Here is a 17,428-nt window from a genome sequence, read left to right as displayed (position 1 = left end):
AGGCAGTTTTATTGCTCGTTCACCTTCTGAACTCCATCATGTTTTTTCTGATTAAACTATATGACATGTATTGTTTTACATATCTCTGAGGTTGAATTTTATATTAGTGATATTATTTCTATCAGGAATCGACGAACTATGGTTAACATCCATGAGCATGTTGATTTTGACGGCTTTATATGTCTCAATACTATCAAGAATAACAGCTTTGGCATTTGGATCCTATGGATGCACACGTATGTATAAAGCAAAGGTAAGTATACCGAGTACTATTGCTTTTTCACTTACGACTATAGAAAATGTCAGGCTTTGGGCATGTGTGGCACAACAAATATACTTAGAGCGAATCAATGTTTATGTGTGTGTGCGGATGAATGAAACCAAGGCCATACAAGCATCATCAGAATACAGTGCAGTGGTGCAGGTAGAACAAAAAGTTCATTATAGGAGTAAGCAACATACAATAAAATGAAATAAAAAAATATTGCTTTTTCAAGGATGCTGACTAAGGCCCTCATTCTTAATTGTGTGGTTAACCTGTTGCTCATACTATGGGGATTATCCATGGTAAAATCATGCAACCGGATTACAAGCATGTGGGAAGTTTTTACTGACTTTGCATGCAGTAAAAAACTTGACCCTCAAGGATCATGGTGAATGGCTTCATAGAAAACTTCTCCAAAAAAGCTTCTCCAATCAAAAAGAAGGTGGTAAATGTGTGCAATCAGTGTAAGTGCAAACTCTATAAAAAGTGCCAGTGAGTCCAACTGGGCACTCAAGCAAATAATTGCAGTCCTCAGGAACAATTAAAAACACTCATAAGCCCCATCCTGGACACAGCGATGACTGGGAGTTTCATTTCATTTCACTTTGTAGGGTTCCACTACTGATGCAAAATATCACGATGCTAGATGCAGACAAACAAGATGCACAGATTGGAAAGCAATATAATTCCTTAAACTTTTCATTGAATGAGGCAATAGGTGGCCCACTGCAAAATGGCTACACAATAGTGCTGCTCTGCCGACTGGGCTAGTAAATCCGCCTAATTCCTGCCATCCAAGATGTAGAGAGCCACCCGGCCTCACCAACACAATGTTGCACCCTGTAGCACTCTTCAGGGCAGACTCGCCCTGAGGAGATAAACAAGCATTTACAATGCAATGGTCTCGGCATTGGTAAAGTTAGAGCTATTGGCATTGCTCATGACATTATTTTTGTTTATCTTTTTGTTTTTAAAACATTTAAAGAAACGGCATTGTCACGAGCAATGCCAATAGCTGTAACTTTAACAATGCCGAGACCGTTGCATTGTAAATGCTTGTTTTCTTACCTTTCAGAAGCATGGAGCGCGATGGCAGGCAGAAAGAGGGTTATGCAAGTGTTCTGCACTCACTGGCCTGGCAGGTTGCTGGCAGTGCATATACCAACCCTCCCCCTCCCCCACCTGTGTGGCAGCCCAGGCACACACACAGCTGCCCCCAAGTACTTCACAGGTCTTTAAAAGACCATTCGCTTGTTAATGGGGCTTTGTTGATTTTTCACCCCTTCTAGAGTCCCTGCATCGCCACTCTGACTATTGCTGGAAGAATTAGCACGTTACAAAATACCAAGCCCGGTCAGCTGAAACCTCGAGGAATCGGGATTTTGCTTGCAGGAATCGGGAGGCGGGAGACTTGCCTTGAAATCGGTAGTCTCCCGCCTGAATCGGGAGGGTTGGCATGTCTGGGGTAGGGTCTGGAACACGAAGTGAGAGGGTGGGCATTTGAGGGGAGCACATAGGGAGACAAGGAGGAAGCTGGAAAACACATGCACTCTCAAGCAGTACTTAAAAAAAGAAAAATAAATTGCTCCCTAAAAGTGAGTACGGGATGGATAGAAGGCAGACAATCAGGGAGATGGTAAAGAGACTATTCTCCAGAGGAGGGACATACAGAGGATGGACGAGCTGGGACGTGGAAAGCCACTGAATAAGAAGCAAACAATTGAGAGTGACAATAATGCCAACCAATGGTACCCAATGGCCAAACTGTAGACTCCTGTAAGCCCACCCATAGACTGTTGATCCATTAAATATTTCTATTATATTTATATTATTATCTTGAGGACACTGATACATTCTTACTAACTAAATTCTATCAGGCATTGCATCTCAATCTACAGAGCGCAGGAGGAACAGCTCATCTGCTGGGAATCATTACAAGCAGCATTGTTAAGCGTACTGAGGAATTTCGTATCGTCATGTAAAAATATTGAGTTGCACAACTTTGCTATTTAAGTGCTTGTATTGCAAATGCAATATGTACACCTCTCTAACATCTACAGTGACTTGTCTGCGCTGTATAAAAACGCAAATCTTATATTAAAAAGATTACATTCTCCTTTATTAGCTAAGTCTGCTCCTGTTTCATCGCGATGTATCAACAGTTTTCAAACTCTCGGGTAGAGCTGTGAGACAACTGTAGAATGGCGTAAATCGCTCTCAATTAATAAAAACACCCAAGAACGTCAACTTTGCCCAGCAGATAAGCAGCTGCTCAGGCCGGTAAGTACTCAATGTAGTCAAATAATTTGCTCTTAGTGATTGGAAAACAGCATTTTAATTAATTGCACGGTAAAAATGGGGCTGTAGAGGGCGCTCGTGCCTTCCAGAACCTAGTGTGAGGCTGCTCTCTTTAACTTCAAACGCGTCTGAAACGATTTATGTACTGAGGGACATTTAATATTCGGAGGAACGAAATTTTCTGGTATGCAAAGGCGTCTCAGCAGATCTCTTGATTTTCTCAGGTCCATGCGCGCATATCTCATTCAGAACAGTTTTTTCGGTGCACTCTGGGAATTGCAGTCCTATCATTACATTATAAAATTAAGGCTACAATTGCAGAATGCACAGAGAACGGTCCTGTGGGGCCTGTCAAGGAGAGGAAGACAAATGAGCTCCTGCATATACCCCGGGGTCTGCCTTTCCCAAACAGCACTGGCCCGGTGTGAGCTACGAGAAGGTCCCGATCTGGGCTGAGGAGAGGGTTTTAAAGGGTCGGGTGAATACGAACGGTTTTAGTTCCGAGCACGGGAGGCAGCAGAGTTCGGGTGGGTGGGGGAGGGAGGAGCAGGGCAGGAGGTGATCTCACCACAGTGGCTCGGAGGAAAGCGAAACTGCGTGCTGTTGGAGATCAAAGACTCGGAATGTGTTTGCACAAAGCTCACCCTCTGTAGAATGGTCCTGTGGGGCCTGTCAAGGAGAGGAAGCCAAATGAGCTCCTGCATATACCCCGGGGTCCGCCTTTCCCAAACAGCACTGGCCCGGTGTGAGCTACGATCTGGGCTGAGGAGAGGGTTTTAAAGGGTCGGGTGAATACGAACGGTTTTAGTTCCGAGCCCGGGAGGCAGCAGAGTTCGGGTGGGTGTGGGAGGGAGGGAGGGAGGAGCAGGGCAGGAGGTGATCTCATCGCAGCGGAGCTACGATCTGGGCTGAGGAGAGGGTTTTAAAGGGTCGGGTGAATACGAACGGTTTTAGTTCCGAGCACGGGAGGCAGCAGAGTTCGGGTGGGTGGGGGAGGGAGGGAGGAGCAGGGCAGGAGGTGATCTCACCACAGTGGCTCGGAGGAAAGCGAAACTGCGTGCTGTTGGAGATCAAAGACTCGGAATGTGTTTGCACAAAGCTCACCCTCTGTAGAATGGTCCTGTGGGGCCTGTCAAGGAGAGGAAGCCAAATGAGCTCCTGCATATACCCCGGGGTCCGCCTTTCCCAAACAGCACTGGCCCGGTGTGAGCTACGATCTGGGCTGAGGAGAGGGTTTTAAAGGGTCGGGTGAATACGAACGGTTTTAGTTCCGAGCCCGGGAGGCAGCAGAGTTCGGGTGGGTGTGGGAGGGAGGGAGGAGCAGGGCAGGAGGTGATCTCATCGCAGCGGAGCTACGATCTGGGCTGAGGAGAGGGTTTTAAAGGGTCGGGTGAATACGAACGGTTTTAGTTCCGAGCCCGGGAGGCAGTAGAGTTCGGGTGGGTGGGGGAGGGAGGGAGGAGCAGGGCAGGAGGTGATCTCACCACAGTGGCTCAGAGGAAAGCGAGACTGCGTGCTGTTGGAGATCAAAGACTCGGAATGTGTTTGCACAAAGCTCACCATCTGTAGAATGGTCCTGTGGGGCCTGTCAAGGAGAGGAAGCCAAATGAGCTCCTGCATATACCCCGGGGTCCGCCTTTCCCAAACAGCACTGGCCCGGTGTGAGCTACGATCTGGGCTGAGGAGAGGGTTTTAAAGGGTCGGGTGAATACGAACGGTTTTAGTTCCGAGCCCGGGAGGCAGCAGAGTTCAGGTGGGTGGGGGAGGGAGGGAGGAGCAGGGCAGGAAATCTTAAGAACCTTAAATGCCAGGGGAGCCTTCCCAGAGGAACAACAAGGCAGAGCAAAAGGCACACCACTGCCTTTCTCCGAGGCACAGCAGAAAATGCCTCGGAGAAAGGCATCGTCCTTTTCGGATTGGGGGGCGTGTTTTGCTGTTGTCTCCTCCCTGAGACTTCTCGCAAAAAACACGCCCCCCGATCCGAAAAGGACGGGGCAGGATTGGAGTGACGGGACCTCTTCTCCAATGGCTGGCCAGCATTTACTAGGCCAGCCAATGGAGAACAGGGAAGAAGAGGGGCGGGTTCAAGCCCCTCTTCACCCAAGTCATTATGTCTCGCGAGCGAGACTGCGCAAGCGCAGCCATCGCTAGCCGAGACCTAATAAAGGGGTGGGAGACCGCTCGTGGTCTTTGCCCACACTCCCTGCAGCTCTCTGTGTGTGCTTGGTTATTGGGGATCCGGGCAGGCCATATCAGCACACGGGTCAGGTCACTTCCACCGAGCTGCCCCCTACATTGGTGACACGGCCGGGACCTACCCGCGTCCACCCAGCTCATCTCACCGGCCTGAATCCGCAGCCCGCTCTCGTCACAGATTGGACGAGGCTCTGCTCGCCGCAGGTGTTGATCCAGGCGCTCCCAGGCCCACTTCGCTGTTTGGTGAACCCGTGTTCGCCATCCCAGCAACAATATGTCCACAGCCCTCTTGGCTCCAGCGGTGACCGCAGGAGGCCTCGCCGACACCCGATCGTTCACCCAGGTAGTTGCATCTCCAGAGTGCTTTCTCCCGCTACCCTGCCCTGCCTCCATTTCCCTGGCTTCTCTCCCACATCAACACGCCGGTTTGGCTTGGCCCCGCCCTCCAGGGGAGCGCAATCCTCCCAGCAAGGGAGCCTGTCACGACAGAAGCCTGCCTCCGGACTCCGAAGAAGAAGCCTGATTATGGGTGAGTGCAGCTGGGCCTGACTCACTGGTGTCCCAAGCATCATTTACAAAACAAAAAATCAAAGGAAGGAAACTGAAAAATAAAAGGGAAGTGAGGAGAGAGAAGGGGTGCTGAAAGAAAGAAAACAAGCATTTGCAATGCAATAGGTCTCGCATTTATATGAGTTTGAGCTATTGGCATTGTAAATGACAGTGCCTTTTATTTATGTTTTTAAAAAAACAAACTTAAATAAAAGGCACTGTCATTTACAATGCCAATAGCTCAAACTCGTATAAATGGGAGACCTATTGCATTGCAAATGCTTGTTATTACTGCACGCCAGTTCCTGCTCCGTGAGGAACAGGGACTCTGAATTAGGTGGCACTAGGCTGTGATCCGCCTGGATAGTGCTGCCATGGAGGGAGCATATAATGCCACTCTGCACTGCACATTGACACGTGGCATACACGGCAGAGAAGCAGAAAGTCTAGCAGTCTGACCATATCTTCTACTCACAATCTATGCTGTTACACTGTAGCTAGTCTTTCAATACCATTCAGGCATACGGTGCTGATGGTTGCTTTTGTTTACAGCCCTCCCTTTGCTGCGACCGACAGGTATTCATACTCAGCAGGTAGGAGGCTGTGTTCTCCCCACCTGACACCAACTCCAGAAAGATGATGCAGTCAAAGAGGGACCACACCGTGTCAAATTTAACTGCACAGTAAGTGAACATGCTAAATAAAGGCAAAGGCTGGGCTGGGCCTAAGTACTTTAAAAAGTTAGAACGCTAGCTGAATCTCACCAGAATCAAATAGGTATTTTCTTTAACCTTCTCTGTCTCTCAGGCAGTGGCTGGCTGGACATCTTGAACTGGCTCAAAAAAATGAGTAAGAATAACTGCTTATTTTATAACTCTAGTCCCTGTGGGACTATCCCAAAAGGTTAATGAAGGGGTCCCTGGATAGGTGGGTGCCCTGAGCCAGGGCCCACTTTTCTATTGCCTTCTGGTTGTTCTTTTACTCTAGCAGTTATCTATTCCTACAAAGGTAACACCCACCTGAGAAGGGCTGAAATGTCACATAAAGTAAAATAAAATGTTTTCACATTTGAATCATGCTGTACTCCCTTTCTTGGGCTCATCCCTCCTGACCAGTCAAATGCGCAAACACACACTCTCTTGAAACTTCTTGCTATGTAATAAACAAACACTGTGCCAAAGAACACAGAGCGCAGGTTATGTTTAAACCCTCTGCAACAGGGAATATATTTCCTTTATATTTATTACAGACTAAACTGACAGAGGGGTAGCTGCAATAAGTATTGTCTGCTAAATGTCCAATACTCATCATCCAGGTGTGGGGGTGGATTACCCCTCCTTGAATTATGAAGTTTTATCAGAGTTGGACGGCAATGCAGGGCAAAGCCTCTCATCCTGAGCCTGGAATCTAAGAGAAAAATGGGCAAACAGCCGACAAGTGTTTCGCCCAATGGCGGGTTGGCCGAGGGCTTCCTTCAAGGCTGAAGTGTGCGAGAAATCCACAGGGATATGTGGTACATACATACATACAAAGGTATTATAACAGACATAATGGAAAAACCCAAAGACAAGTAAGCCCAAAATACAATGCAAGTGAAGTTGATTTAAAAAATTGGCGAAGAAACAAAAGAGAAGTAATGGGACAGACAATATAGAACAAAGCAAAGGTAAAGTAAAGCAGGAAAGAAATGGAACAAGGAAAAGGTGAAAAATTGAGGTTAGAATGTGACATAAAAATTACTAAATTCGTCATAGTGTATTGCATTAGATTACTACTTCGTATCAAGGAAAATCCTGATATATAATTGTTAACTTCACAATTAAAAAGAGGGTGGGGAGAGAGAGGGAGAGAGACACATATGCACATGGTCATATAGTGGTATGCTGTAATTCAGGAGGATTTCCTTACAGTAAGCATCTACATTGATATTCATCATATGTATCTGTTAACATAGAGTTCCGAGAAAAAAAGGTACAAAAGAATAATAAAGAACATGCCAACACCCATAACCGTGTATGCATCTGAGTCCTTTTTAGGCATGAGATTGACTGAAGATGAAATTAATCCTTACCAAATGTATTTTCAGAGGCTGCGGTCCCAAATACTGAACACAATAAGGTGTAATAAGAATGAACAGACCAATCAGCAAGACCCATAAACTCCCATGAAAGAATTAAAAGTGTGCTGCTAGAGTCATCAGGGCATATCTTATATGGGATACCTACTAGGCTGGTGCCCCAAGGGTTAATGGTGTACGCGTAAGCTAAAGATGCAAGTGGGGAAATCAAATATCCTTGCCAAGTCTGATGGCCCAGGATTACCAATTCCATGTGGGTTAAGGGGGCTACCCCATGTGCAAGCAAGTGTCTGAAAACCATTCAATGACTATAGGATTAGAGATATCCGCACGTATTTCTGTGGCATAGGAGAAAAAATGGTATCACAAATACTGAAATAGCTAAAGATCAATTTAGCGCGTTAATTATTGCGGCTAACTGATATAAAAACGGATTTACGGTACAAATTGCATAACTCACGAAAAATAGAAAAGCAAGCGCGAGTTTAAATAGCGTTGAGGAAGCTTCATTAACAAGGACAAAAGTGTGCGTGAATAGGGTTACAAATGATACTAATTAAAATGATACTTTGAAAGCAAAGATCACAATCCAATAATGATGCAGTTTGGGAAAGCAGGCGCGCGTTTAAGTGGCTCTGGCGGGCGGTCAGGCAAGGCAACTATGCGTGATAGTGGGTATGACCGCGGGTAAACAAAAGTGTGCAAGGGTCACGTTCTAGGGGAAACCAATAAAGGAGAAGAATACACACATGAAATATGGTTCTGACGTAAGCTCATATCAAGTAAATACACTTACATTAATAAGTAGTAACAGCGATGTGGTCTCTGCGGTCTGAAGAACAAAGTGAGTTCAGGGCAGGGCCGCGCTGTGCTAAATAAACTCTTACCTGACGTGGGCGACGTCTGGTGTCATCAAAACAGAAATGGTCATTAGGGACATGGAAAAGTTACTGTGAGTAATGGCAGGACGAGTAAATAAGGTGAAAAAGAGGGAGACATGTTCCACAAGTTGACCATATAAGAAGAACAACAAGCATTCGGCCGCGCGGCCGAAAACGAAAGTAATAGCGATCGCGATCAAAGCGAAAGTGATCGCGATCGCTTGGACGGGAGCGCTGTGTGGCAAGCACGCGAGTGGTGCGCGCGCGCAGCAGTGATTGGCGGCTGCGCGCGTGCACGTTCACGTGCACTGTAGCTTTAGGCCACGGCAGCACTTTGAAAAGCCCAGTTATAAAATGTCTCTTCGAGCCTTTGGCTCGCGAGACCTAAAAAGTATAAAAGTGAAATGAAAGCAGCAGGCAACCACCACGTGCCAGAGAGGGACTCAAATAAAAGAAAAAAAGACACGAGATCAGCTTGCACACCATGAGCACACCAGCTCAACCCGGCGCAGCCAGCCCAAGAGCAGGCACAGCAACACTACCCCAACATCACAGCCATGCCGCAGTGACACCATTCCCGCCATTCAGCGAGCATGCTGACCCCTTGACAGCAGCCCCTGCTGGAGATCCTGGATAGGGCGGCTCAACCATTACTTCAGGGGCACGAGGGAGACAGACAGAGCCGTCAAGAGATCTCTACTCATGCACTATGGTGGTGGAGAGCTGTATCACCTGTTCAAGACCCTCCCAGAAACAGGAGACAATGATGATCTCACACAGGTTGGGCACCAAGGAGTGGGCAAGACAAAAGCCCACCTCCACAGCAAATTGGTTCCCTGGCATGGATGCCCTGGTCGAAGAAGTGATTTGCAAATGCCATTCGTGCACGATCACAGGGGGTGACCCAGCTCATGTGCCATTCCTCAAAGAAGAGCCCTATGAAGAACCATGGTCCAAAGTCAGCATCGATTTTGGGAGCTTCCTCGATGGCCGCAGCACTATAGTCTTGATAGATTCACACTCGAAGTTTCCCATTGTCGAAGTGGTCTCATCCGCAGCTTTTGCCCTAGTCAAAACCATCCTTGACAAGACATTTAAGTTAATGGGCCTTCCCTATGAAATTAAGTCCGACAACGAACCTCCGTTCCAGGTCAGAGAGTTCCAGGACTATTTGGTGGCAAATGCCATCCAACACTGGTAGATCACTCTGCAACGCTTTATGCGGACCCTCAACTGGGCACTAAGAACGGTGTGGAGCAAGAAGAGGCCAAAAGTTTTCTCCTCCAATTCCTGAATGCCTACCGACCGACCCCGCAGAGTACCACACGCTGCCCTCCATCCCAACTGATCTTCTGATATGCCCCAAGGGACAACATCCCTGCGGTCCCAGCCTGGCACCCTGCCAGTTTAGACAGCGAGGCCACTCAATCCCGGGGAAAAGCCACCAATCGAACGGCAAGCCTTGCATGAGGGAACCAGTCGTCCTCACTGTGCATGGGCTACTATGTTGTTGTCGAAGACAGGCACCCCTGATGGAAGTTCCAAACGCCAGATGAGCCTGAAGCGTGGAAAGTCATTGCCATCCAAGGGACCATGGTCTCTGCACAAAGGAGTGTGCGAGTGGTGACCAGAAACGTATACTGGTTCAAGAAAGCCAAAGCAGTCGTGGATCATGCGCCGCTCCCTGCGACTAAAGGTGAAAGCCGTGGACTCGTAAGAACCGACAAAGTGGCCCTGGATGCAGACCCGGTGAACCAAAGCAGCCTGGCTGGAGCAGGACCCAATCCCAACCCCCGGAGCTAGATGTATGGGCTGGTCTTCTAAGCACGTGGGTAAGGTCACTTCCACCGACCTGCTTGCTACACAATCAACCTATATGTACGAAGCTGACACTATTGCACCTAGGCAGTCAGGGTGAGCTGTGCGATGCCTTGAAAATCAATTTTAATCCCATCCAATGGAAATAAGCGCCGGTGAATGAGGCTGCCTGGGCCGCACTGACTGCTGACGTTCAGGCCATGCTGCATGATCAGGAGGTGATGCAGAGAGCTGTGTAGTCCGGCTGCACAAGGAATACTATGACCCGCTGCCCCGATAAAGGCAAGATGCTGCTGCCTGAGATGTGTGTTGCTGAAGGTGAGATAGGACTTGCGGCATAACCCCAAAAGATGCCAAGAAACCCAGTGGTGAGAGCGCTGTGGGAGCCAGTGGGCCATGCTGGGGTGAGCTTTCATGAAGGTGAGACCCGCTGGAGAATCCCGGGCTGCATGCATGGAGACCACAGCATAAGGTTTGTCTGCTGGCTGTAAAAAGAAGTGAGTTCTGTGTGACTGCTGTGGCCGGGCGTGGAGCCCAAGAAGACAGAGCTTAAAACCTGCTGCCACTCTGGGGGCCTGAGTAGGAGTGGGAGCTGTTGCATGATAGGGAAGCGGCTTGAGTTACAGGCCCTGAGAGCACGGCAGGCCGAGTAAGAATACAATGCGTGAGAGCCTGTTGGGGGGCAATGAAGCAATTCTAAATAGTTTTTGGAGGTGGCAGCGCTACAAAACTAAAATTGAGAACTGTGTGAATTTGCACTGCTGTATGTGTTGGCCTAAACAGCTAGATTAAACCTGGCCCACAGGAGAGGAGGTAAATCATTCAATTGGGGGCAGGGACAGCTGGTGACTATACATGACAAGTTTCTGAATGCCCCATCTGCAAAGAGGGAGTTTCCCATTGGACTGTGCAATCTGGGGAGCATATATAAACCAAAAAGGGACATTTACATGTGCAATTTGATTTAGGACTTTAGATTGGGGGCCTAAATAAGCAACAATTAGGGGAGGCTTAGAGGAGATTGTGTCACGCATGACCTCTAGTTGCAGTTAAACTCTGGTATTAGGCAGAAGGCCCTTTAGTGAGCAGGAAACAGTTTGATACTAACGCCGGGTGCAGATTGACACTACTGCTGTAAATATGGGGAAATCTGATAGAACTCAGACACAGCTCATGTTTGATTCCAGAGGACCAGCAAAATCCTCCCAAAACCCGTTGCTTGACCAGGAACAGGACACCGATACCTAGCGAGCAACTGCGTTGGAGAGCACCCTCATAGCCATGCAACAAAGCCTTAAATCCATAGATGGGAAAATTGACTCTCCAAATCTGCATATGTACCATATGCCTGTCAAATTGGTCAAGCATTCGGTGTCCTCATGGAGGCGGAGCACCAGATATTGGCAGATGAGGATTGGCTCCAGTCTGAGAGCATGAAATACCATGACATGGAAAAAGTCCTAGCAGTGATCCAAGCGAAAAATGAAGATTTAGAGACCAGATCATCCCGCAATTGTCTATGTATTACTGGGGTTCCAGAGTCAACCAACATGGGTAAATTGGAGCCATAGGTAAAACAGATAATAGCCCTATTTGTACAAGTTAATATGTTGCACAGTTTGGTGGTGGAAAGGGGGCATAGATCTCTCATGGCTCGACCGCCGCCAGGAGCTCCTCCATGTTCAATCATTGATAAACTGCTAAACTGTAACTGTGGCATGGTTTTCAGGTGTGCGCAAGAGCAGAATGATCTTAACTACCAAGGAAATTCGATTTACTTCTATCCCGATTTCACTGCAATGGTGCAAGAGAGTACTTGCCCATCAAATAAAATTGCAAAAACATGAAATACCTTACACCATGCTGTACCCAGTGCATCTCCACATTGACTATGGAGCGAAACAGAAGATTTTTGCGACTCCCAAAGCAGCAAAGGACTATCTCGCAGAAAAGGCCATTGCCTGTAATGGATAGCAACAAAGAGGGCAAGTAATAAAATGCTGAAATGGAGCTGTCTTCACATCCTTATGAGGTTGCCTTGGCAGGGGGACACCATTAATCATCAGGGCGAGCACTCAAATTATTATGAAACAGAGGGCCTGATTGCGTGAACAAACTCAACTGGATGGCACTATACAATTTGCCTGGCCACCTCTGCTCTGTCGAAGGGGTACTGGGAACCAAGCAGCCCCCAAGAGGGTGCACCCGCATGACTTTAATAAGTATTTTCCTTTTTTGGGTTCTGTATTGATGTTGGGGGGTAATTCTGCCTTTCTTTGTAGTTGAATTTATCTTTAGCATGGTTGGGATGCTGAACTGGGTGGATGGAGGGCTGCTTTTTAACTTTGTTTTATATTGACAATACAATACCTATCACGTAACTACTACTGTGTCATACATGCAATTTCTTGGAATACATGTCAACAACTATTTTACACTACAGGTGCTGTGGAGCAGCGAGGGAGTCAAATAGTGATATTAACTTGGAATGTAATGGGGCTCATTAACCCACGGAAGGCCTGGCTGGTCTGTCCTACTTAGATAGGCAGAAAATTCAGATAGCTTTCCTACAGGAAACACATCTGACATGCAGTATAGAGCAGGCCATAGGCACTAAATTGATGGTGCAAGGACTAGCGTTGTCTTACTCAGGGGAGTGCCTTTCACAGTGACTCATAACATCACAGATTGTCCAAGGCAATATATGGGGCACACCTGTAACACTGATTAACAAATACGGCCCAATTGCCGACGACCCAGAGATTTTTACATCAGTTTGGTGCCACGTCAACATATTAGCAGCAACAATGGTCATCCGAGGAGGTGATGCATACCTAGATCCCATAGTGGACCGTAGCAAAGGTATGTATGTGAGGGCCTAGAGGAATACGGGTTGGAGGATGTGTGGAGATTGTGCATCCCAAGCTCATGTGAGGGCACTCTCACATCCTCAGTCCACGGGTCATGGTCTAGACTAGACCATCTGTTACTATCACAAGAACTGTGCACATGAGTAGAGGAGGTCAAACACATGCCAAAGGCATTTTCAGACAATGCGCCTGTGCTTTTGCAAATAACACTGCCCACCATGACTAATGCTCTATACACATGGTGATTCTGCTCTACATCACTGCTTGAATTAGTCTTTAGAGAAGGGCTGAGACCTGCCATTAGTAAGTCCTTTGAAACAAACGTTGGTTCGGTAGAGAGCAAAGGCACTATATGGTAGGCTTTTAAAGTAACAATTAGGGAAATTTGCATCAGTATGCAAGTAGGGGTGCTGAAGTCAATCCTCACACAATTGCAAAAGATGGAGGACACGCTGCGCACTTTGAAGAAGGACTATGAGGGTAACCCTAGACATGCCATCTTGGCAGTATTAGAGAACATCTCACCACTTTTGAGTTAGCAGCACAAGAACTACAGTTTCTATCCAAGCGGCACGTGGCACAAGCCTATGGAGAAGGTCCTCCTAGTCGTAGTCTAGCCACAACACTGTGCATGCCAAAGTGTCAGAATCATATAGTTAGGGTAAAACCCCCAAGGGAGGACGATAAATGAGATATGGCCTCTATTGTGGCACTTTCCAGTGCTTTTATGGAGGTTTGTACAGTGCCAAAGTGTCAACAACAGAGGACGACATTAGTACTTAGACGATGTGGTGCTAACATGGTCATCCAATGGACATCAGGAGTTTAAACAAAAACCCATATTGGTTGAAGAGGTCAGAGACACAATACACTATTTGCTTAATGGCAAGGCACCAGCTTGGATGGCCTGAGTGGAGAATTTTATAAATAATTTGCTGATATATTGATCCCACACTTACACACCATGTATGAGGAGGTCTATAATAAGCAGAGATTCCCCTTCCTTGCACAAAGCATCAATAGTGACAGAAAGAGTCAAACAGACCACAGTCCCTCGTTAATATTGACACAGAAATCCTAGTTAAGCTAATAGCTAACAGGATACAGCCACTACTTCCCACACTGGTTCTACCAGACCAGTCCGGGTTTGTACCAACTAGATCCACAGCTCACAATCTGCGTACCCTCCACGCTTTACTGCACCAATTGAACCCGGATCTGCCAGCAGCTGCAGTCTTATTAGACACCGTTAAGGCATTTGATTCCATTGAATGGAGTTACATGTTTCTGGTCCTGGCGAAGATGGGGATGCCAGAGGAATTTTTGCGTTGGATCAGACTATTGTACGCAGACCGGTGGCACGCATTTGTGTCAATAGACATACATCTAATGCATTCTCCATTGGCAGGTGAACGTGACAGAGGTGCACCCTGTTGCCTCATCTGTTTGCGCTAACAATTGAACCGCTAGCAGGTGTCATATGACATAAACATGCTGCTTCGGCATTGAACTTTAGATTGTGCCCCTTAGTATATCATTATATGTGGATTATATGGTTTTGTACATAAGGGACCCATTGATACACCTGTCATCCACATTTAATAATCCACATTTGTAAAGCGTGGACAATCACCCGTAAGGGTCTCTAGGCGCTGGGGGCCGTCGGGAAGATTAAGCAAGCTATTGCCCAGAGTCACATGGTGCTGGGCTAATCTGCCGCCGGGGATCGAACCGTGATCCCCAGATTCCGAAGTCAGTTGCCCTGGCCGCGGCGCCACACTGTCATCTGTATTCTAATGGATACATCTGCCTGTGGATTCCCCACCTTTCAAATTACCCTTGCGCCAGCATTCCACAGAAACTTTTTTCCATAGCTCTCCCACGTCAACGAGGACGTCACAATAGCACGGCTCCGCTCGCGACTTCTTATGACGTCGTCTGAGCCATAAGAAGACCTTGTCGGTGTGCTGACGTCAGTTCCCTCCTCTCCTGTCCCGTCGACACATAACGGTTTTTCTAGGACTCTCCATTTTTTTGAAGGATTAACATTGTTACAGTCTATCTGTAGTTGAAGCAGTGCGATGGCTACACAGAAAAAGTCAGGGTTCAAACCTTGTAGGGAATGTTGGGGTCATATGTCCATCACAGACTCCCACGAAGATTGCCTTTGGTGTCTGCTGTCGGATCATGACATCCAGGGATGCCCGTACTGTCGAAGAATGAATCTAAAGGCTCTTAAGGAAAGGGAGGCAAAGTTAATTATGGCCCTGGTGAAGAAGGAAAATTAGAGGCCGCAGGAGGACTAAGTCGAAGTTGCCGACCCGCACACCTCGAGGTCATCCAAAAAACACAAGAAGAAGCGGCTTCATGGGTCCAGGCGTCGTTATTCAAAGGGCAAGTCATCAAGGTTGGCTTCCCCAGTCCAGCAACGTCATAGAAAAGATGACGTCTTGCCTTCCTCCTCTCCTTCTCCACAGGTGACTCCAGTACATTCTCTGCTTCACCTATTCCGACTCCGGTGTCTCCGACACCAACGCCTGAACCTGCCTCATGGCCTCAGCCTGAACCAGACCAGTCGGCTCCAGATCCATACCCACCTTTTCGGGGTCCAGGTATGGATCTGTTGCATTTTCTAAATGTGATGTTTGGCATGTTTGTCAAAGCAGATAACCCATCCGGCAGGCCAGCTGGCCTAGTGGGATGGCTTTCCTTTAATTTGGGCATTCCCCAGCATTATGCCCAGGCACGATTCATGCCTTTCATGCAGGTTTCTCTAGCACTGTCAGGCTCTGAGCAGGCGCCTTCCCGTCTTCGTTCGATGCCGCTGGCAGCTATTGAGGGACTTCCTTCTATGCCGGCTCCGATGTCACCGGCGCCACGCCTGGCGCTTTCCACGCCGATTCCAAAGATGCAGTCCAGGAGGGAGGCACAGAGAGGAGGACTTCCAGGAGCAGTAGGAGCAGGCTCAGGAGGGAAAATTCTTGAGCCTGTGGATGACTTTAAAGGTCTTCAGGATGCCGGTGGATTGGACACTTCTCTGGAGTGGGAGCTCTCTTCTCACAAGGCTTTACCTTCTCAAGACGTGGCTCCATTTCACAGGGTTATTAGGAAGGCTGCTGACCTTTTGATCTGCAGTTGCTGCAGAGGTCAGGTCTAACATTCTGACTGAGGTTTTGCACTCTCCTTCAGTGGTAGAACATTGCTCCCATCCAGTGAAGCTCTAACGGAGCTGATTTTGGAGGTGTGGCAGAAGCCAATGTCTGCCCCAGCAGTTTCCAGAGCAGTAGTAAGATGTTATAAGGCTTCACCTGGAGATCCAGCTTTTCTAACCCCTCATCCTTCACTGTGAAGCTTGGAGGTTCAAGCTTCATGTTCTTCCAAACAGTCGGCGGGTTCCTTCCCTCCACCCCGGGAGTTAGGGATTCTAAAAAACTGGAACAGTCGGCTAAGAAGGTGTTCTCATCGTCTAGCATGGCATTGAAATCTACTAACGCCACATGCCTGCTGGGCCGTTTCTACCATTGGGTGGGACTAGGCAGCCACCTAGGGCGGCAAAAGGGGGAGGGCAGCAAAATACAAATTCTTTTATATCTAAAGAGGGGCTGCTATAATGCACCAGTTACCGCTGCAATTAGCAGCGCGGTCCTCCTGACAGGCTTGGGGGCTCTGGCTTAGCTGCTAGAGCTCGGCCTGCAAAGTGGTACAAAGTAATTAATAGACGTCACAGTCAGAGTTGTTTCAGAAACAATAGGCCGGTTGCTGTGGCAGTTCTTCAGATGTTTTGGGCAGCAGTGCAGCTCAGGGACAGATCTCAGGCCTCACAAACGGAGACTGCCAGCCAGAGCCTGTCCCACACTACGATCGGAACAAAGGCCGCGAGACCGTAGAGGGTCCCTCCCACCCACGGCCGTCACGCCCCAGAACTGATACCCGGTGGGTTGCTGATGATATCGCTGCCTGCGGCCCCCAGCGCGCGTCCCTACACTGCATAGGAAGTGAGACGGCCGGGAGAAGCCCCGGGTGGTGGCGACTAGGGCAGCGGGGCTGATTATATTGCACCGCTTGCAGGGATTGGCTGGGCTGCTAATAGACTCCTGCCTCGGGCGCCTGGACTGGAGCAGGTGCTGCTGCCCTGACTCTGTGTGTCTGTGAGCTACTGGTCCACACTATAGAAGGAATAAAGTGGAGGCCACACACTGCTTGATCTCGGGACTGATAACCTGCGTGCCTGGATTGCAAAGCTGAGAGAGTGAGCAATGCAACGCACCTTGCCCCTCCGCGGTATAAGGGTTCAATACTGGTGATTCCTGTGATGGACTCGACCCACCTCAAACCACCTGGCTCAATGCTACTGGCAGCGCACACTGGCCTGCTGCCTGGCAATGAATATGGCATTGGCAGCACCCCATGCCAACCAAAGGACCTAGCTGAAACAGTGTGTCTAGTGTGCTGTTCAGCCGAGAGCTCCGTGCCG

General features: G+C 48.2%; 1 protein-coding gene across 1 annotated transcript in view; it reads left to right on the top strand.

Moving 5' to 3' along the window:
- Nucleotides 1–17,428, top strand: part of LOC146817937 (uncharacterized) — a 1,667,073-nt gene that overhangs the window by 1,222,279 nt on the left and 427,366 nt on the right. The window contains exon 7 of the mRNA XM_085609716.1: nucleotides 126–253. Coding sequence (XP_085465842.1) covers nucleotides 126–253 — 128 coding nt within the window. The remainder of the gene's footprint in view (nucleotides 1–125; nucleotides 254–17,428) is intronic.

Source organism: Triturus cristatus, chromosome 6 (genome assembly GCF_964204655.1).
Source record: "Triturus cristatus chromosome 6, aTriCri1.1, whole genome shotgun sequence".
Taxonomy (NCBI): domain Eukaryota; kingdom Metazoa; phylum Chordata; class Amphibia; order Caudata; family Salamandridae; genus Triturus; species Triturus cristatus.
The sequence above is the reverse complement of the archived record's forward strand: the minus strand, read 5'-3'. Positions and strand labels throughout refer to the sequence as shown.